The sequence below is a fragment of the Onychomys torridus genome, chromosome 5, assembly GCF_903995425.1.
Source record: "Onychomys torridus chromosome 5, mOncTor1.1, whole genome shotgun sequence".
NCBI classification, from domain to species: Eukaryota; Metazoa; Chordata; class Mammalia; order Rodentia; family Cricetidae; genus Onychomys; species Onychomys torridus.
The window spans coordinates 58,683,967-58,706,395 of record NC_050447.1 but is presented as its reverse complement, the minus strand read 5'-3'; the positions used below and the strand labels follow the sequence as shown (position 1 = coordinate 58,706,395).

Here is a 22,429-nt window from a genome sequence, read left to right as displayed (position 1 = left end):
TATGTTTTCATTTGGGACACTTAATTGTGAATATACATTTGAATGTGTAATAGAATATGATCTGCAGTCTTCGAAGACAAAGGATGAGGTGAATAGAGATTTTTCCCATTCAACAATTCTCCATGATAGATTTCTTAAGAGGATATTTGGGTCTTGAAGGTCTTCTGTGTTGGAGCACTGATTCTGAATTCCTTGAAACAAATTTCGTTTCCAAATGTAAATGGGTGAAGATTTTTATGGGGAGTGTCAGTTGTCTCAAGAAAATGATCCTTTACTCAAAAGATAGTTAATAAAGCTGCCAAGTGAGGAAGTACATATATGCAGTTTCTAGGGTACAACCAATAGAAAAGATTGGAATCGGGCAGTCCTGCTTTTGTCAGGACAGTTGCAGTACATATGGATTGTTGACAAGTTGTTCTTCTCTTTCTTTGGAATCTGTATGTACTTTGTTATTTGAGACATGGTCTAGCCATGTAGTCCAATTAGTCTCAACTTGAGATATTCCTCTCTCCACCTCCCAAGAACTAGATTACAGCATACACCACCTTATGTACATCTTCTGTGAACAGATGGCTTGAGTAAACAGAAGCACACAAATTGAATTGCCATAGCTCCGACAACAAATGGGCAGGATCAAGTAACAGACATCTCTGCAGGGATGGAAGAAGGCACAGATAAGCCCAGCACAGTTGAACTAGTAAAGGAAATAAATGGTATACTGACTGCTAGGTGAGGCATTGCAAGCCCTGGGACATTAAACTGACGAAACAGTTCTTTAAAAAAAGACCCCCCCCCCCAAAATATATGTCAGAATGTATTCTAACCAGGCTGGGTTTGGCTAACTTTTCATATGGGATTTCTTTAACATTTTAATTAAAACCTTTTTTTCCCTCTTATATGCTCTCTCCCAATTTAGGTTAGATAAAATAGTTGTGTTGTCTTGAACCCTGCAGAGACCCCAAGTGCCTTCTATAGCATTTCCTGATAATGTGTTTCCTTAGTGACAAAGGAAGATCGGTGAATCAGCCAAGGCTGCATTTTAGGATGATAATCCTAATGTGCTTGTCTCCTTTTTCTCTCTGGCTTTTCCTCTTGTGGAATTGTGTGAAGGGTTTGTAGAAACAACTTTTCATGCTTATTGGAAGAGGACACAGTACAGAATAAGAACAAGAAGTTGTCTGAGGGCAGAAAGTCTGTATCTTGCCAGGCAGTGATTGATTGCATGCTTCAGCTTTTTGGAAGTAAATTCCAGGGCTGTTTAAATTCCATTACCGGCACATGCAAAATGAAAGCAAGGACTCACTCCGACTCTCAAATCCTTCATGTTCTTTTAGGGTTCTGTATGAACAAATACAGGGATGGTGATTTGGAGTTTGTCAAAATATTACTGGGTAAAATGACATCTTCCCTAGCAGAGGTTTACCTAATGAGATGACCCACACTCTCAGTTTTGTTTGGTTTTATATTAATAAGAATGTCAGCTAAAAATGTTTCCATATATGTGTCTTCTGTAGAAGTGAATGAAAATGAGAAGGGTTTTATTCATTTTATTGAAGTTGAGGAGAAGGGTTTTATTGTAGATTCAAGGGAGAGAACAATCAGAGGCATCTGGAAGCATCCAGAGTAAACGAGCCATGGAGGGAGAGGGGGAGAGAGGAAGAGAAGAGAGACCAAGTGGGCCAAGAGAGGCCACAGACCAAGAGGCCAAGAGACTAAGACGGCCTGCAACCACAATGGCTGAGTCTATAGGAGTTAGAAGCTGGGGAAACAAGCCCAGCCTCTAGGCTGGAGAGGTTTCGTATAGGGCAGGGTGGAAAGTGCTGGCGGAGCCACAGGCACTGAGTGAAACTTGTCCTGGGTTTCTTTGGGACCTGATGGTATGACAAAAGAAGTCCTAACTATTAAAATGTGTGTATGTGTGATCAGTATATAAGTTCTAAATTAGATTTTATTACTGTAACATTTAAAAATACAATTTTATTTGATATATTTCTTGTAAATAGATACTTTTCCAGTCAGATTTTGCCAATAAATTGTTGTATCTTGTGTCTGATTTTATCAACCCTCTCTGATTTTTATCAACAGCAAAAACAACCCTCAGCAAAAACAACTCAAACTATAAACAAAACAAAACAGAAAAGCATACCTTTAAAGGTGGAGCACTCAGGAAGCAGAGGCAGGTGGGTCTCTGTGAGTAGTTCAGGCCGGCATGGTCTGCAGAGCAAGTTCCAGAGCAGCCAGGGGCTACACAGAGAAACTGTCTTTGATGAGGGGTGGGGATCACACCCTTCTGAGCTGGAGAGATAGCTTAGTGGTTTAAGGAGAGCACTGGCTGCTTTTCCGGACGGCCTGGGTTCAGTTCCCAGCATCCATATGGCAGCTTGCCACTGTCTCTAACCCCAGTGCCAGGGAATCTGGCACCCTCACTCAGACATACATGCAGGGGAGAATAAGTAAGTAAATCCCACCATTGGCCTTTCCGGCAGGACAGGCGTGAATGCACAAAAAGAAATCGAAAACAATCAGTCTTGAAGTTGGCTGGCAGCGTCTGCTTAGGAGTATGCCAGTGCTGGGTGCCAGTGTAGATGTACAATTAAACAAAGAATATACTAAGATTGGCTTTATTGCTTTCATCTGCCAGTGTCTTTGAGTGACATATTTACTATAAAGAATACTCATTTGAAGAGGCTATTACAGAGATACTAAGTCTGAAAAAAAAATCTAGATTAGCAGCCTTCCCAGAGAGAGATAGCAGACTTTTGCTGTGTAAATATTTCCACTATTGAAGATGAATTCTGTGTGTAATCTGTGCAAGGTAAATGAAGCAGAGTTGCCTTCCTGAGAACCCCACAATTACTTTTGTGTGTGTAAGGCCAAAATACACATTTTCGGGATGTCAAGAGTGCTGCTGACAGCCATAAGAGAATAAGATCTAGCAACACGGAACAAATGAGTGAGACATTCCAGTTCCTATCCTATCTTACTTCCTTACAGCTCTCTAGAAATAGAAAGTGAATGTCACCAAGAAATAGCCTTTCCAGCCCTAAGATGCTGCAGTTGTCTTTTAATAACTCATTATAGCTGCTTTCACAATTTTCTCTCGGTGAATTTATTGAGTTTCAAAGAAGTCAAAGTCTAGTAGATAAACTTTCTCACTTATAAATACATTTGGACATTAAAAGTAAGAACAATTTGACTTTAAAATCGATTCCCCAGGGATCCATGCAGTATTTAGGGCAGATCTAAAGTTGTGAATAGCCTGTTTTTCTTACTCAGGGAAATTTGTTTACTTACCTAGTTGAATATTCATTTACTGTTTTTTTTTTTTTTTAGCTTGCAAAATTTATTTTTTTGTGTGTACCTACACATACATGTGCACATGCATATCCATGAGCCCATAGGCCTGGGCACCCCACCCATGCCAGGGTGCATGTGGAGAAGTGAGGACAGCTCTGGAGTCCATTCTTTTCTGCCACCTTATGAGTTCCCAGGATCAAGCTCAAGTCATCAGGCCTGTGCTCAAATGCCTCCTCTGAGCCATCTCATTAGCCCTCATTTAACTTTTTTTATTCTGAAAGTTGGAGTTCTTGGAGTCTGTGCCTGTCTAGTAGCATCTTGTGCTTACCCTTGTGTTCTAACCCTTAACTTGTTGGTCCCAGTCATGAGACTGAGAAGAGGCCTAAGTAAATGTCATACTTAAGTCATTGTATAAGTACTGATGGTGGTGTAGAGTACCTGTCCAGCACTGTAGTCAGCCATTTGTTCTTGAGTGATACTGGAGGAAGCGTCAGTGAGCTGAGTTGTACTCTTGTATCCTTGCTACAGTGTTCACTTCTGTGCACTGTATAAGAAATATAACTTTAATCATATGTTGTTAATCACTTGGTTTATTTCTTCCTAGTTTCTTTTGTGTTTTTAAATAATTAAAAAGTTATGTGAATTAAAAAAAAAACTAGTTATGACTTTGCCGTCTATCATTTTATATCATGCTGATTTTGTCAATTTTTTTAAAAGTTGCAATTGATTGTACTAGTTTCTGCTTTTCTGTAGTTAAATGTCTTATTTCCTTTTATGGCTAAAGCCAACACAACCATTGTTCATAAAATGGTTTATGCATTTTATTTCATCAGGACACATTTTAAGTATAAATAAACATACTGTTTTAAGTGAGTATCAGTAATATATCCAAGTTATACGTGTGTGCTTATTTTTTCTTACTAGATTTAAATACACAAAGATAAAGAGGACAGTATTGGGACCTGTCTATCTAGTTTCAACAGCCACTGACCTGCCATCCTTTGGATTTTTTTCTTTTTTCTTTTTTTTTCCTTTAAACTTTATTAGCATATTTAAAAAGCAAATTCCAGATTGTCTTACTTTTCCCATTCCTGTGACAAACTGCTTAACAAGTAACTAAAGGAAGGGAGGATTTTCTGGCTTACAATTTGAGGTCATAAAGGAATTCCTTCTTGGTAGGAAAAGCACAATAGTATTATCAGGAGGTGGATCAGTCATACGCATCCAAGGTTAGAAGCAGAGAGGGTACAGTAAGTGGGGCTAAGCTATAAAATCCTAAGACCTGCCCCCCAGTGACTCATTTCCTCCAGCAAGGCTCCACCTCCTGAGGGTTGCATAACCTTTCGAAACAGTGCCACTAGCTGGGGACCAAATGTTTCCAAACACATGAGCCTATGGGGGACATTTCACATTCAAACCACAACATAGATGTATATGTATATTTCATTCCACAGGCTGTTTATGTATTTATAGGATAAATCCTTACTGTAGTCAAGGTTGATCTTGAGTTCATGCCCTCAGGTGACCCTTCCAACTTTGCCTCCCAAGTAGCAAGTCTGTTAGAGTAGTGTCACTATATCCCATGAATAAAGGATTTTGGTTTATGTCTCCTATAGACAAGGTTATTTCAAATGGACAGAACTGGAACACCTTGATTAAATTCAATAAAATCACCATCATTCTGTAATACCTGTTTTATCCATGTAACATTAAGGGTTTTTTTTTTCCTGTACCCAAAATGAAATTTTGAATTTGACTCAAAATCTGAACAGTCCTCACATTACATTAGGTTATTTTGGTGAAAACTTTTGTAGTTTGTGTATTTTTCTCCCTTTATAAAATGTGTTGTATTTAGTTTAGGAATGAGGTCATTTTCTTGCTCCACATTTTGCATTTAGCTGATGGCTTTGTCTTATTTGACATGAATTTCCTCGGTATTCTCTTTAAATTGGGGATCAGATCTAGAGGTTTGATTAAATATTATAGTTTTAGTTTTGCAAAAGTGCCTCACGATGGTACTGTTATATCACATCAAGAAAATAATGCCTAGAGTTCCTATTTCAGTGACAAAACTGAAAAATGGCCCCAGTCAGTATCTTATTTGCCATTTTTGAAGTTTCCATCAGCTCTGCAGTCACCATTTTTATCTGACATTGATGACCACCTTCCGTCTTCTGTGAGATGTTGCCATTATTGTTGGGTGGGTTGGTTGGTGGGTTGGTTGGTTGGTTGGTGGGTTGGTGGGTTGGTGGGTTGGTGGGTTGGTTGGTTCTAGTCTCACTAATGTAGTCCAGGCTGACTTGGAATTTGGTCTTCTGGCCTCAGACTCCTGAATGCTGAAATTACAGTTGTGCCAATATGCCCAGCACTAAAATTTGAATTTTTTTTATTTTTTTTTTAAATCATTTCTTCTCCATTAACTGAGGCTTTTCTTCCTTTGGTAACTTTTGTCATTATGAAATGTGATTCATCTAGGGGAGGTGAAGTGTATGACTTTCCTTTGATAATCTATAGGATAATAGATTGGTATCCTAACAGACTCCAGAGGCAGGTGCTATAGATATAGAGGTGATGTTTTTAGCCTTTGGGGGTTTTTAGATACCATATTTTATATATAGTCGAGACCCTTACCACTTCTGCTGTGGCTTTAGTACTCTTGCAGTATGGACCCCCCCCCCCCCCAATCTTGGATAGATTCTTTGCTTTCATAGTAAGATGTCCCAGGTTTCATCTCAAATAAGGAACTTCTTTGGGGGTGGGGGGGAATCAACCTACTTGGTGGTAATGGCCCTGTAAACTTTTTTTTTTTTTTTTTAAATGTAGAGTCTCATGTACTCATTCTGGCTCCAAACCTGCAAGACAGCTAAGGAGGACCTTGAATTTCAAATCCTTCTGCCTTCATCTTCTGGGTTGTAGTAAAGGCTGGTCCTACCACACCTAGTTTACAGAGTGCTAGGAATCACTGCATCTTTAGTCTCTTATGTCTTCTGAGCAGCCTGCTCTTCCATTGTGTGTGTATGCTATTGTGTGATTTGTATTTGTGTACATGCACATACTTGTGCATATGTGGTGCACATGTGTGTATGTATGTGTGTGTTTGTGTAAGCCAGAGGTCAACAGTGAGTGTCGTGTCAACTTTTTCTTTTGAGACAGAATCTCACACTGAACCTGGAGCTCAATGATTAGGCTAGAGTAGCTAGACAGCAAGCCTCAGGCAAGTCATCTTCCTGTTGCTGCCTCCCTAATACTGGGATTATTGGCACGTACCACTGCACCTAACTTATTATGTGGATGCTGGGGATCTGAACTCATACTTGTACTCAGTGCTAAACTAACAGTACTTTGTTGACTGAACCATCTCCCCAACTTCAAGCAGCCTGCTCCATCCTCAGTACCATTCAGAGAAGAAAATAAAGTACTGTAGCAGCAAAAACCAAACTGAACAAGGTACAGAAACACAGTTAAAGTCAATTAAAGCCCATGATGCTTGTGGAACAAAACGTGGCAAAAATAATGTGGCTATGTGCTGTGAAATTCAAGTGATTTCAGTTAAAAGTGAGGAAAGTAAATGATTAGAGAAAGGGCTGGAGAAGCAAAGCTAAAATAAATGAAAGACGGAGGAAGAAGAGCTTGTAAAAGTTGGCCCAGCAATGAAAGTAATAAAGGATTAAATAAATACAAGAAAGGAGGAGAAAAAAAGACAGAATAGCACTTAAATTTAAAATACTATTCAAAGGATAGTAAAAAGGAAAGAAAGGCCAAAAATGGCCTGTAGGAGTAATTTCCTCTGAGTTCTCCAATTGGATTCTTCATGGTGGATGGGTGGTGTCGGTTAGACTTGGAGACTCTTAACCATTCATGCTGGTGTCGAGAACACGCTAGACAGTGTCAAGTGTCTGTCACTGAGTCTCTGCTTCAGGAGCTTCTCTTGTTTGAGTACCAGGAGCTTCTGATGGCCGCCCTTAACTTTGTAGCCTGTGAGCTGAGCTGGGCAGGTTCTCACCTCCTCCCCCAGATTGTACACTCTAGGGCTGACTCTTGAGTGCTTTGGAAACCAGGGGAGCAAACAGCACTGAGATATACAGATGGACTTGGGTGCTTTATGAGATACAGCCATAGTTCTCTGGAGCCTCAGGGTTCCGCTTCTGCAGCAGGAGAACCTGCAGTAGATAGGGGTCTCCGGAGGTTGATCCATTCCCTGCGTCAGGCTTGAGGCTAGCAGGTTTAGATGGGACAACTGCCCACTCCCTAATTGTACACTGGAGCCCTGTGCTGCTTCCTTTTGCATCCTTCTATCTTTGCACACTTTTCATCTGTCCTGTCACTCCCATCTTGCTTCCCTTTTTACTCTAATTCTTTGAAAGTGTTCCTTGTTCCTCTGACTCTTGTCAAGACATGGCTTCTACTCTACCATATTCTCTAAAAGTCAAACCTATAGGGTTTTTTGTTGTTGTTGTTTTGTTTTTGTTTTTGTTTTTGAGCTGAGGATCAAACCCAGGGCCCTGCACTTGCTAGGAAAGTGCTCTACCACTGAGCTAAATTCCCAACCCAGTTTTTGGTTTTTTTTTTTTTTTTTAAAACATACTTAAAATCTGCCCTTCAGAATTGACCTTATTGGCCTGGGGAGATGTCTTGGTAAGAACACTTACTGTACAGACATGAGGACCTGGGTAAGTCTTAGGCACTCACATAAAAAGCTGGACATAGCATTCACATCTGTAACCCCAGCGTTGTGGATCACTAGGGTTGGCTGCCACCCTGCTTCCAAGTTCCTGAAAGACTCTGTCTCAGGGACATGAGACAAAGAGTGATTCAGCAGGACACTTGATATTCCCCTCTGCCTTTCATGTGTGTACCTACATACACATGTGCATACATACTCACACACTTAAAGCAGAGCTGCCCTCCCTCCAACTTCTTCACTGTTTTGGAGGGACTGAATTGGGGGTGGGGGGTGCTAAGCAGCCTTTCCTTGCTCCGGTGATTCAGAATAACCTACATAACTTTTATAAAGTTCATGTTTAGGGCTGGGGATGTAGCTAAGGTGGTAGAGTACTTGTCTAGCATACACAGGGTCCTGGGTTCAACTTCCAGCACAGCATAAAGTGGGCATGGTGGGGCATGCCTGCAATCTTAGCTTGTAGAGAATGGAAAAATCAGAAGTCATTTAACTATATAGCATGGTTAAAGCCAGTTTGAGCTACAATCCTTAGGGAGTCATGGGGCCTTATGAGCTCTCCTACTATGGCAGGTTGATGGCCCCAATCTTGTACCATAGTCACAACCGCTGTGCACTCAAGAGTATAGTGGCTGTGTCATGCCCAGCAGAGAACATTCCAAAACTTATTTTCTTTCTTGTGGTTCTTACAGTCTTTAAACTCCCTGAGCCTTGGGGTAGATAACTGTAGATGTCCTACTTATGGCTGAGCATGCAGCAGCTACTCTGGTCACTTTGACCAGTTGTGAGTCTGCAGTTACTGTTGTCCACTGCAGCAGAAGTTTCTCAGGCCAAAATTGACAGCTTTTGGACACAAGCGTAGTTATTTAGAAGGCAAATTGATGGGCATATCATATCTGTTTAGTAGAATAACAGCAGTAGCTCCCTCACCAGGGCCAATGACCTTCATAGTCTCAACTTTTGACCAGATTAAATGAATGCCAGAAGTGAATTCCCCCCAGTGGAGTGGGTCTCAATATTAGCCAGAATGAGATTTATTACCCCAATAACAGATGTACTTCTGTTGTACATGTTGTGGGGCATACTGTGCTTAACAGGTTGATAATACACTGTGCAAGATCCAGCTCAGAGTAAGACTGTTGGTGATAATTCTCCCCCAGTAGCCTGCATAGCCTGTTCTGGCACTATGAAGGTTAGCCCTCAGGGAGGGAGCTTTTTTGTTGTTGTTGTTGTTGTTTTTGTTTTTGTTTTACACTCTCAGTTCCAGTTTGATTTCTCTATGACCTACAACCAGATCATGTGTCTTCAGCAATATGGCTATCTAGTCCTGGTGAACAGTCAGCCACTGTGGCAGATGCCTATATTATTTGGTGTTCTTTGATCTTCCCAACCAACAGGGTTGGGGGCTGGGGTATCACTGGGCTCTTCATTTAATGACCTATGGCCTCTGGGGGTCAGATTATCCACCTGTGCAGGATACCACAGTTCAGCCTCTTATTTTTAAATTAGTTTACCCAGGATCAGTTTTCCTTGAGGCTTTTTCATAGATCCTTAGTTTTGGCTGACCTCCCCAGCAACCCTCTCCTATTTCCTTATTTCCTTCTTAAAACTTTTCTGCTCCCTAATGTTGCCCTGCCACCCTCATAGCACATGCATTCTAATACTACCCTTCTGAGATTGCTTGTTATTTATTTTTAAATTTCATTTATCCTTTGAGGCAGGAACTTGTTTTGCAGCCCTAGCTGGTTTAGAACTTGCTTTGTAGATCTGCCTGTCTCTTGCTTCCTAAGCTTTGGGATTAAAGATCTATGCTACCATGCCTGGTTGAAATTGCTTTTGATCATCAAATAATTTCATTAATAAGAGTATTAGAAATTAGAACCAGGTTTTTGAGAATAGGGAGAAGCATTATAGAGGTGAAAGACCTTCAACATCCTTAGCTATTGGCAAAATGCACTTATAACTGCTTTGAGATTCCATCTCCTCCCAGGCAGAATGGCTATCATGAAGGAAGCAAATGATGGAGCTGGAGAGATTGCTCAGGGATTTATGAGCACTGGCTGTGCTCTTCCTGAGGATCCAGGTTCAATTCCCAGCCCCCACATGGCAGCTCACAACGGTAACTCCAATTACAGAGGATCTGACATCTTTTTCTGGCCCCCATAGCACTAGGCACAGACATACATACAGGCAAAACACTCATACACATAAAATAAAACTAAAGAATAAAAGAAAAACAAGTAACAAATGCTGGCAAGGATATGGGGACAGGGCTAGTAGAAATGTGAACTTGTGTATCGGTTATGGAAATTCCTCAAAAAGCTAAGACTACTATGTGTACTCGCCTGTCCATGTTCATTGTTACACTATTCATAATAGCCAGGACATGAAGGCAGCTTAGATGACTATCAACAGGTAGCCAACCTAGAAAATGTCACCCACAGTAGAATTTTATTCATGAAATCAAGACATTTGCAGGAAAATGGATGCATCTGGAAATCATGTTAATTGTAGTAAACCAGATTCAAAGACATCCACATTTTCTCCCCTATGGAACCTACATTCAAAAATCTCTCCCCTTCCTTCTGTCCCTCCCTCCCTCCTGTGTTTGTGTACACATATTCATATATGTGAATGGCAGTCGCATAACTAGAAAGAGGATCATGAGAGGAGATGAATATATCTTAGGGAGATGGGAACTAGGGAAATGGAATACAAGTAATACAGCATAACTTGGGACTAACTAGGAGAAGAAAGGGAACCCAACTGGAAGGTACTGGACATGGGAGAAGGAATGAGTAAGAACAAAGGATAATGAGGTATGTGAAGATGCTGTGATGAAACCCATTATATTGTGTGCTAACTTAAAATAGTAATAAGGGGGAAAACCTGTACCAGTACTTAATGAAACAAACACAAGTTACTTTTATATTTTCCTCCCTTCTCTCTTCTTTTTGGCCTTCTGGTAATTGTTTTTAGAAGTGACTGAAAAGGTACCTGGCTGACAATGAGCTCTTTATCTTATTTGTGAAGCATTAAAGAAGAAATGCCGGGCTGGAGAGATGGCTCAGTGGTTAAGAGCACTGGCTTCTAGAGGTCCTGAGTTCAATTCCTAGCAATCACATGGTGGCTCACAACCATCTGTAATGAGATCTGGTGCCCTCTTTTGGCCTTCAGGCACACATGCAGGCAGAACACTGTATATATAATAAATAAATCTTAAAAAAGAAATGCCTTCAATTCAGAACTGAATGCTTAGGAAGCTTCACAATAAAAGTCATGACAGTTGTCTCTTCCTAAGTCATTTTTGAAAGTTAGGTGAGGTATTATATGAGAAGTTTATTGTCTAGTGTTGAGAGAATGTTTGTACAACTGTACTCAAGTATTTTCCGTTTCTTTCTAGTGAAATCACTTCCTTTGCAATTATTCTTTAATGTAGTGCGCTCTCTCTCTCTCTCTCTCTCTCTCTCTCTCTCTCTCTCTCTCTCTCTCTCTCACGATTCTCCTGCTTTTGCTTCTTGAGTGCTGGGTTTAAAGGTATGTTCTACCATCCCTGACCCACAACTGTTGTTCTTAGTGAAGATAAATCAATAGAACCAATCAAAAACTCTAAAAATATAAATTTGGGATTCATGAAAATAATTTCTATTTTTGGAGTTGGTAGATTCTGTAGTTTTCTAGTTTCTTTTCTTTTCTTTTCCTTTTTCTTTTTTCTGAGACAGGGTTTCTCTGTGTAGCTTTGCGCCTTTCCTGGAACTCACTTGGTAGCCCAGGCTGGCCTTGAACTCACAAAGATCTGCCTGGCTCTATCTCCCGAGTGCTGGGATTAAAGGCGCGCATGTGCCACTAACGCCCGGTCCAGTTTTCTAGTTTCTTAGCATATACTTCCCTGAGGTATAAATGATGAAATGGTTCTTGTAATCAGTCATCTCACATTGTTACCTTGAAGTGTATACATCAAGAGCATGTGACGTCTACTTTCATAGATGACTTTTTGCCCAATAATTGCTAGCCCTGTGTTGTATTAGATCAGGAGATTTCATCATCCTAAATCACTGCAATGTTGTGCCCTTTGACCTGTGGCTTCCTATCTTCTCTCTCCTTCCCATTCCCTGAAAACTACCATTTTCTGTTTCTCTCTGTGTTTGATTGTATTTGTAAGTGAATTCATACAGTATTCCACTTCTGGTGCATGCTTTTTTTTTTTTTCCTTAGCCAGACATCTCCCAGAATTATTTATTTGTTCATTTATGTTCAACAAATAACAAGATTTATTTGGGGATTCTCTTAGTTATGTCTGTATCTTGGCTAGGGTGAGAGATGCTGCAGTGAGCATAGGCTATCCTCACGAGGAGCTTATTGCATTTACTTTGGTTATGTACCAAAAACTGGAATTGCTGGGTCATGTAGTGTAGAAGTTTTATTTTTACGTTTCTCTTAATGTAAGGATATCAGTCAGGCCCTCCCAGCGACATTGCTCTCCACCCCCATGTCAGCACTTGTTGGCGCTTGTCTTTTCATAGCTATCCTAACAGGTGCATGGTGGTATCTTTCTGGGGTTTTAATTAGCGTTTCCCTGATGGTTAGTGAGGTATTTGAATGTCTAAATATGTGTGCTTGTCATTTTCCATTGAAGGAGGGTGGTGCTTAATTCTTTGGCCATTTTTGAAATTGGGTTTATTTGGTTTTTACTCTCAAGCTATGCCTCATGTGCCTTAAATAGTAACTTCTCAGTTTTACGTTTTAAGATGAATTCCTGGGCTTTTCTGTGTTAGCACACAGTTTTCAAGTTTTCCAATGTCACTTTCACTGGTTGGTCTGAAGGAGAAACTTGCTAAGGACTCAGTGAATAACATGACTGTTCTGGGCAGATGTTTCTAAACTACTTGGAATCCAGAAGGGCTAGCAAATATTCTAGAAGATTCAAGCGTTTTCAGACTTAGTAGTTTTACTTTAAGAATTAGTCATAATGTTGGGTGTAGTGGCTTGTACTTGGGATCCCAGCACTGGGGAAGCTGAGGCAGGAAGATTCCAGTGAGTTGAGGCAGCCTGGACTATATAATGAGTTCTAGGCTATCGTGCATTATAGAGTTAGACCATCTCAAAACTAAATCAACAAAAACGTGCTTCTCCAGTGACCCTTTCATTCTCTGCCCTTTTCCAGCGTCCTGAAGTTAGCATTATACTTCTCCAGTGGAGCCCATGACTTCTGATCAGGACACTAAAGTTGTGGCTGAACCGCAGGCACAGCGAGTCCAGGAGGGCAAGGATAGCTCTCATCTGGTAGGTGGTGTTGGGGGGTGGGGGTGGGAGGCAGGCCACAAGCATCCATTTCTTTTTCTGATCTAGAACTCTACATTGGATGTAAGAAGATTGTTAGAACAAGTGTATCAAATAATAACAGTTTTACAGAGGCAAAAGGACTTCTTATTTATCCAGTGTTCCTGACTGATATCCTTACATTAAGAGAAACACATTTGCCGGGTGGTGGTGACACACGCCTCTAATCCCAGCACTTCGGAGGCAGAGCCAGGTGGATCTCTGAGTTTGAGGCCAGCTTGGGCTACACAGTGAGTTCCAGGAAAGGCGCCAAAGCTACACAGAGAAACCCTGTTTTGAAAAACAACAACAGAGAGAGAGAGAGAGAGAGAGAGAGAGAGAGAGAGAGAGAGAGAAACAGAAAGAAACACACATTTATTTAGCAGTGAGTTAGAGCTAAAGACCTACAGAGCAAACTGCTCCATCTGATAACAGAAGCACACTTGTACAAAGATGGTGTGATACGATGGTATTAACAGGAACTTAGGCCTGCTCAGGTTTGTCTTGGCATCTGTGTGTGATATTGCTGTCTTTAGTAACAAACTGGATGCCCTCTGGAACGAGGGCCTTGTGACCTATTTTCAAAGGAAAGTCATCTTGTTTTATGGTGTACTTAAGAAAGTAGGGGTTGGGGATTTAACTCAGTGGTAGAGCTCTTGGGGTTTGATCCTCAGCTCCCCCCCAAAAAAAAGTAGTGAAAGATATTCTGGGACTCCCTCAAACAGCAAGCTCTAATATTTCAGACTGAACCCTGTCCTTCTGAAGAAATATCTGTGCACCTTTATTAGCAGAAACTAAAAGTAGTTCTCAGCCTTCCTAAAGCTTGACCCTTTAATAATCCTCATGTTGTGTGACCCCCAACCATAATTTTTTTTCATTGCTACTTCATAACTATAATTTTGCTGCTATTATGAATCATGGATATGCCATCCCAAATGGATCATGACACACAGGTTGAGAACCATTGTACTACTAGGTGATATAGTAAACAAGATGCCTGTGACTTTATGTACTTAAAGCTTTGTATCAAGAAAATGCAATTTGGGGCTAGTAAGTGAGTAAAAGCAGTTGTCACATAAGCCCAACAGTCTGAATTAGATCCCCATATTCTACAGTGGAAGGAGAGAAGCAATTCATGAAAGTTATTTTTTGACTTCATATGCACACTGTGACACCTACCCACCATGACACATGTTATAAACATACAAATAATAATAAATAAAATAATGAAAGAAAATGTGGGCTATAGACATGGCTCCATAATTAAGAGTACTAGTTGCCTTTGCAGGGGACCTGGCTTTGGTTCCCAGCATCTACATCATGACATACAACCATCTATAACTCCAGTTCCAAGGGATCTGACCCATCTTCTGACCTCCATTGATACCAGGCATGCATGTGGTACATAGATATCCATGCACGCAAATCACCCAGATGCACATAAAATAGCTTTAAAACTAAACAACTTACTAACATCACAGGCATTATAGTAAAGTAATATTTGAAGAATTAATTAGTATTTTATTATACTTTTTGTTGTTTTGGCTACCTTTGAATTTGAATCCTGGACTAGAAAGATGGTTCAGTATTTAAGAGTCCCCAGCACCCACGCTCATAGCCTCTTGTAACTGCAGCTTCAAGCCATCCAGTGGCCCCTGAGGGCACCTGCACACAGGTACAAATACATACATGAGTATATATAAATAATCAATCTTTTAAAACTTAATCCTAGTTGGGTGGTGATGGCATACACCTTTGATCCTAGCACTCAGGAGGCAGAGGCAGGTGAACTCATCTCTGAATTCGAGGCCAGCCTGGTGGTTTACAGAGTGAGTTCCAGGATACCTAGGGCTACACAGAGAAACCTTGTCTCAAAAAGCCTAAACAAAAATTAAAAAAAAAACAACAACAAAAAACAAAAAAGAAATTTAATCATATGAAGCAATAATATTTAAAGTTTCTAAGTAGTATTGGGAAAAGTAGCTTTTAAAATCACCCCAGTTAGCCAAGCGGTGGTGGCGCACGCCTATAATCCCAGCACTCGGGAGGCAGAGGCAGGTGGATCTCTGTGAATTCGAGGCCAGCCTGGTCTACAGAGTTAGTCCAGGACAGACTCCAAAGCTACAGAGAAACCCTGTCTTGAAAAAACCGAAAAAATAAAATAAAAATCACGCCAGTTGAAACTACCAGAAATTTACCTAAAACTTGAAAAATTATGTATTTTAAGGCCCTTCTGTTCCTGAATATACTTACTCATAAATTTCTTTGCTGTGTAAAAACATGCATTTTTTTTAAAATGAGTTTGGTTTTACTTAATTACTGTGGTTTGAAATTATGTTTTTTTTTATGTTAGAATGATGGAGTTTTTGGTGTTTTCAATTTTACAGATGAATGGTCCTATATCGCAAACCACTTCTCAAACAAGCTCCATCCCAGCTTTGACTCAGGTAATTCATTTTCTAGATTGATCACAGATTGTCTAGACACAGCCAAGAGTGCCAGATAAGGCATGATCCCAAATCTGTATTGTGAAAAAAACAATTAGGAAATGTAGATGTTTCTCAAAAGGAGGCCCATTTGACACTGTGCCCTTGAGTGTTTTGTGTTGACAGTCTCTTTTTCACATGGACTGTCAGAGTAGTTTATTCTCAGGTATGCATGATAGTGTTCTCAGTTCGTCTGAATTCTGTTAATTGTATGTGTATATGACTAGCTTTACATTTTGATAATTGTTTTTTAGAGTATACAAGTCAAATCCTAAGTAATAAGAGAATAAGGAAACAGCTGAATATATAGGTCTGTTGATGAAGGATTTGCCTCCCTTGTAGGGAGAGAACCTCAGTACTGTATCAGCTGGGTGTGGTTGCCAATGACTGTCATCCCAGCAGGAGAGGCAAGAAGCAAGGGTTCAGGGTCTAAATCCTACTACCTTCCTGCAGCCAAGTTGCCTAAGTGTTCTTAGTGGAACTACTTTGGCCTCAGGGCCATTTTCTGTTGTAATGATTCTGTTGCATTTCAATGTAAATGAGCAAAGATGCTGTTTGAGAAAGATGTGTAAGGACAAGTAATACTAGTGGAAGTGCTTGTTTTTCTGTGAAGTGCCATGTCTTTTCTAATCATGATATGGAAATGTGATTCTTCTTACGCACTAAACTATAGACAATTCAATAAAACCTGAATTATTTCAGAATGATCTTAAGCATTTCATTACATTTAATTGTTGCTTGTATGTATATGTGCACACATATGTATGCACATGTCGTGTGTGTGTGTGTGTGTGTGTGTGTGTGTGTGTGTGTGTGTGTGTGTGTGTATAGAGGTCAGAGGACAAATTGGGGTAGTCAGTTCTCTCCTTTCACAGTGTTAGTCCCAGGGATCAAACTTGGATTATTAGGCTTGGCAGCCACTGCCTTTACCCACTAAGCCATCTTACTGGCCCAATCAGAAATAATCCTTTAAAAATACTTAAAGGTAGCAAGGTAAGAGAACTTGACCAAAGGAACTGTCTTGGGATGTAGCTCAATGGGAGAGTGCTTGCTTGGCTTATGCAAGGCTATGGGTTAACCTCCTGTACCCCACCCCACTTATCAGCAAATTATGCCTTTTGATGATATTGTTTCTGAGTGAATGTTTAGATTAATTACTACATGTCTGCATATTGAATAATTAGGCTCACAGTCAGAAAGCTTGATGGTCTGAAAATAGCCAATACTTGCATTTGGTTTAAAAATTACAACTGCCTGCTTTTAGACCAGTATTTTACAGTTATTTTTAGCAGTATATAGTGCTTTTAGGAGAATTTTTTTTTTTTATTTTTTGGTTTTTCGAGACTGGGTTTGTCTTTTTCTTGTCTTTCTCTTTCTTGGCTGTCCTAGAACTCACTTTGTAGACCAGGCTGGCCTCAGACTCAGAGGTCCACAAGCCTCTGCCTCTTGAGTGCTGGGATTAAAGGCATGTGCCACCATGCCTGGCAAGATTAAACTTTTAAGTAGCTGTAGCATGTAAAATTTATTCTTATCGTGTGTGTGTGTGTGTGTGTGTGTGTGTGTGTGTGTGTGTGTATAAGAGTGCAAGTGTACCTGTGCCACAGCAAACGTGTAGGTCGGATGGACGTTCATTCCATCCAGGCATTGAACTCAAGTTCTGAGGTTTGTACAGCAAGCACCCTCACCTACTGTGTTCCCTTGCAGTCTAGTAGCTGCAAATGCTGAAGTTACTGGTGGTGTTTTTTAAAAGGGAATTCTTTGGTGGCCACTGTCTTATGAAATATAATCCAGGAGATACTGAAACACTTAAAAAACAAAGACTAGAAGTTTGAAATTTCTTCTGGCTGTGCTTATGAGTTATTTTAAGAATTAAGTTTATGAGGATTGGGGATTTAGTTCAGTGGTAGAGCACTTGCCTAGCAAGCGCAAGGCCCGGGTTCGATCCTCAACTCAAAAAAAAAAAAAAAAGTTTATGAAAATTTTTAAAAAAGCCACATGTATATTTCTGCCCCCTCCCCCTCGCTGCTGTTCTGCACCTTTACATTCCATGTGCCATTTGGATTTCAGCACAAGGAGTCTGATGAATGCCAGGCAGGGCTCTGTTGTCATTAGGATTTGGATTTGAGTGGCAGTAACATGTGACTGCTGTGCAAGGAGTTATTTTTGGTACTGTGTGTTGGCTTCTTTTCAGCAACGATAGCAAGTTAGTGTGAGTTGTATTTGTAGAAGCTCAGAAAAGGACAAGCATTGTGATGTGAGGTTTTGAACTTTCAATATGGGCTGTTGCTTCAGCAAAGAATTAAGTAGTGACAATGACAATGAGAGAATTGGCCTGTTACAAAAATCTGTGGAAGAGAAGAAACCGGAGAACAAGATAAGTAAAACTTTATCTTCATTATTTGATACCCTTGAAGGTGAGGAGCTTCACAATGTTGAAAATGGACCCAGCCGAGCAGCCGCTGGTGTCACTGTGTGGACTAGAGTTTTTACAAGGTCTGGGCACAAACAGGATCATAGATCAAAGCAGTCACTGAATTTTAATTCCTCTCCCACATATGAGTTCTTTCATGGGTCTGAAAATTTAGATGAGGGTGACAAGAATTTAGATAATGTTGTTATTGAAGAGAATTCTGAGATTGTCAGTGACCCACTGTGTGTGAGTAGTGATGGACAGGCTTGTTCTGAAGATGATCAGCCTTTCTCACATGTGCCCATGCCTTCTGACCAGCAGGAGGAAACTTTTGTAAGTGACCATCTGCAGTGTTACCTGACTACTTGTAAAAACTCTTTAATAAAGAAAGAGAAAGTACTAAATGTTCAAATCAGTAGTTTTAACGAGAATAACTCTGTAGATGTTTCTGCTGGAGAGTTGCAGAGTAAAAGCTGTATTTGTGTTGGTGACAAACACTGTAAGAATTCAAGGGAGAGCAAATTTTACAGTATTTGTGCTGTAGATCTGGACTGCTTCAACACTGAAGAGGAACTGTACACTCCCATGCATGGAGCAGCTGCAGAAGAATGTCATTCAGCTGTCACTTACGAAGTTTTCCAAGTGGATTGGCCCTTAGATAACAGGGAAGAACATGCCGCCTCAAATGCCGTACAGAGGGCAGAAGAGTTAAAGCTGCAGCATGAAGAACTGTCACCCCAGGGTGTCCTACACCCCTGTGAAACAAAAGAAGCATGTATCGAGAAAAGTCAGTGTAGTTTTGATATTTTGGTAGACCGTGATCCATCTTATGAAGCACACATCGGTGACCTGCAAGCTGAGTCTCTAAGGGCAAAAGTTTGTGCCAAATTCCCTAAAGATCACACAGAACATTGTACATTACATAATACTGGCCTGCTCCCTGAATTAAATATTAACATAGGCAGTGACTCATTAAAGTGTTCGAGTGCTAGATCTGAAGAAAGAGAGAGCAGTGGAAGTCAGATGGATGATTCACTTGTTAATTTACTTAATGACATTTCATATGATGATGGGAATAGTGAACCTGAGGCTATAACAGTTAGTGCTGGCCCAAGTTTAAACTCTAAAATGGAAAGAGAGCCTGACTCTGAAAACTTACTAGAAGGCAATGATTATTTTCACATCAGTGTTAACAGGCCAGGTAGGATCCTTTCCTTTGGTCTAGATAAGATTAATTTAAGCCCCAAAAGGCTAGTTTCAGAGCGTTCAGGTAATGAGCATCTCCCAGCTCATGCTAATCTCAGAGAAGTTGTCTTGAGCAAACCTGATGGCCCTCATTCTATACCCCAAGGGGAGCCAGTGCTAATGAAGGAGCATCACCTGGGGATTGGCAGTCTAGAAACTGGAAGTGTCCAGCTGGCAAACAGAGGTGAGATGTTCTTGTGTTCTGAAAATGGTTCCACTTACCAAGATGAACCTAGAAGGAGCATTTTAGAGACTGAGAGCCATTGCAAGAGGGAGTTGGAATGTTGGTATCAGGCAGACCTCTGTGTAGGTAGTAGGGTAGACAAGGCTCAGACAGAGGCCTGTGATTTAACTCAAGTGGAATATGAACCAGGCACAGAAGGGATGGTCCAGAAGACAGATCTGCTGAAGCTTGAACTTTCACAAAGAATTCCAAGTGACAAGTCTCATGATCACTCCAGACCTCTTCAGGGCCCAGAAACACCCCCTGCATTCATTTTAACCTGTACGGATTCTGAAGCAAGGGAAACAGCCCGACATGATAACACAGGAGATAAAGGACATGTGAAGAGCTTAGTTGGTGCAGTATGTAACCAATCTAGTGGGCCCTATGGACTAGAAAAGGCTGGAAAGGTACTACAGAAGGCTAATTATAGAGAGATCAGTGAGGAGGACATAGAAAATGCCAAGTCAGATGCTAAAACAATCTTTCAGTGGGAAACAAGTGTTCTTAAATGTAAAGTCGTGCCCAGTGGGAACACGATAACTTGTATTGGTTCTGACATAGCAGCAGATCCTGTTCGTGAAACTAATGAGATTGAAAATGGTAACAGAACTGATGGAGTGAGTGAATACCCAGACCTTACTGTTGTGCCCCCTTTAAACCACAGTCCAGTGTCACATGCCAAGGAGTGGGTTAATAGTGACAAAGGCCCAGAACTGCATTTCATTAACTCTGAATCAATTAAAGAAGTTTCTAATGCTGTTGGTAACAATGCATCAGAATTGAGCAAGCAAAAACTAACATGCAAAGAAGAGGAAGAGAGACTTTGTTTGGATAAAGACAGTATTGATCCTGACAGCATTGACTGCTTAGGCCCACGTCACATGAGAAGAAGAAATGCCCAATCCACAGTTAAAGAATTCACTTTAAATGGAGAGAAACATTTTTCAGGAAACTCTGAGGCAACTTTAAAAAAAATAGCATTATGTGACACTTCTGAGGGGTGTTCCTCTTTTATTAATGTTGACTCAATACAAGTGGATATACCTGCAGCTACTCCTGGTAATGCTCCCCAGGCAATTCCTGACATCCCAGCAGATAATAAAGAATGTGCAGTGCCAAGTGGTGACTGTATTACGTCACCTACAGAGGACGTCCCAAATGTATCTGAAAATCCCTCAGAAATGGATTGGCACAGGATCCCAGAAGAATTCTATGCTCATTGTTTGAATAAATTTTCCTATTACCCAATGGGAGGGCTAGCAAGTCAGGCACTTTCGGAAGGACTGGCAGGTGGGTGTGATAGATATCAAGTGGGCTATCTCTGGGCTAACACAGCCACAGAAAACATGACAGAAGATGCACAGATTTTTAGCGAGGATCTACACAGTAAGCCCCCGTACTTAGGAAATACTTCGTTTTCATTGGAACAGACCCCTTATCAGCTGCCAGTGTCAGAGGATGGTGTTGTTTGGGGATGGCAGAATAGAGGTGGACAGTTAGTAAGTATGCTGTATTAGTGTTTGTTGTGTCATGCCCTGGCAGTCTTTACCTTTTGATTGTGTTTACTACAATTAGTTAATTCTAGGTTATAGGAAGTATGGATGCTTTTGTAAGAATGTAAATGCATGAAGCATCAATCTAACCTTTTTCAAATAAGAAATATGAATTATTAATTGGTATATTTAAGCCAGAGTTTGTGTGTAAACTGTTGGTGCTGAAGCATGCCCTACTAATTACCCCACACAGCGTTGTGTAGACCTTTTAGTATGAATACTGTTTTGCTCAGTGTTCCTTACCCTCCTGGAGGGGTTCTTGTCAGATGGACAGTGTGAGGAATTTCATCAAGTATTTGAAGTCACTGACAGCATGTCACACAGAACACAAATGCATTTCAAGTATGTTTTCTTTTTGTATTGTCTAAGGCAGAAAAATCTGTGAAGCATTAGTAATGAAAGGACATTTGTATCATCCCTTTGTACCTGCAGGGCATTGTTTCTAAGAGTCTATGATACCAAAATCATTAATAATAAAGTCCCTTTTGTGAGGTGCTACTATATTTGCATAGAATCTGTGCAATTTCCTGCATACTTGATATCATTCTAGAATACTTAAAATATCAAATATCATGTAAGAGTTAATGGAAATAATTGTTATACTATGTTGTTTAGGGGAATAGCAAGAAAAAAAGTGTATGTATTTAGTAGGAATACAGGGTTTTCCCCAAAATATTTTTGATATGTGACTTGTTGAATCTGTGGATATAAAACCCATAGATACAAAAGACTGACCCAAAATAAGAAGGTTTTTTTTCTTTGTTCAGCAAGTAGGGGTTTTTTTGGGGGGAGGGATAGTAATTTTTATGGAATCATTAAGAAAAGCTATTTGGTAATAGGAAGGAGATAGATTTCACTCAAATATTAAGGAAAGAGTTGTAAAATGGGAATAAACAAGAATTGCATATTGACCTTGTCTTGCCTGCCTTTCCTCCGTGCCCAGATTATTTTTGCACCCACATTTGGGAATGTTACCAGAAAAGTTAACCTTCACATTCATTTGTTTTTCTCTTTAAATAGTTGTACAGGACAAAACTCTAACAATCTTTTAAGATAATATACAAAGACTTTTATTTAAATGTATACAATTAGTAGCTACCAATTGCTAACTGCTTGGTACATTTGTGCAAAGTGCAGACTGAGTGCTGTCTTTATCCTTGTGGCTTTATGCAAGATGCATGGTTTCTGTTTTAAATTGTCTTTTCAATTAGGAGA

The 22,429-nt window shown here is 40.3% G+C and overlaps 1 protein-coding gene across 1 annotated transcript in view; it reads left to right on the top strand.

Annotated features, from left to right (window-relative positions):
• Nucleotides 1-22,429, top strand: part of Larp4b (La ribonucleoprotein 4B) — a 79,929-nt gene that overhangs the window by 17,079 nt on the left and 40,421 nt on the right. The window contains exons 2-3 of the mRNA XM_036189243.1: nt 13,140-13,258; nt 15,682-15,741. Coding sequence (XP_036045136.1) covers nt 13,178-13,258; nt 15,682-15,741 — 141 coding nt within the window. The 5' untranslated portion in view covers nt 13,140-13,177. The remainder of the gene's footprint in view (nt 1-13,139; nt 13,259-15,681; nt 15,742-22,429) is intronic.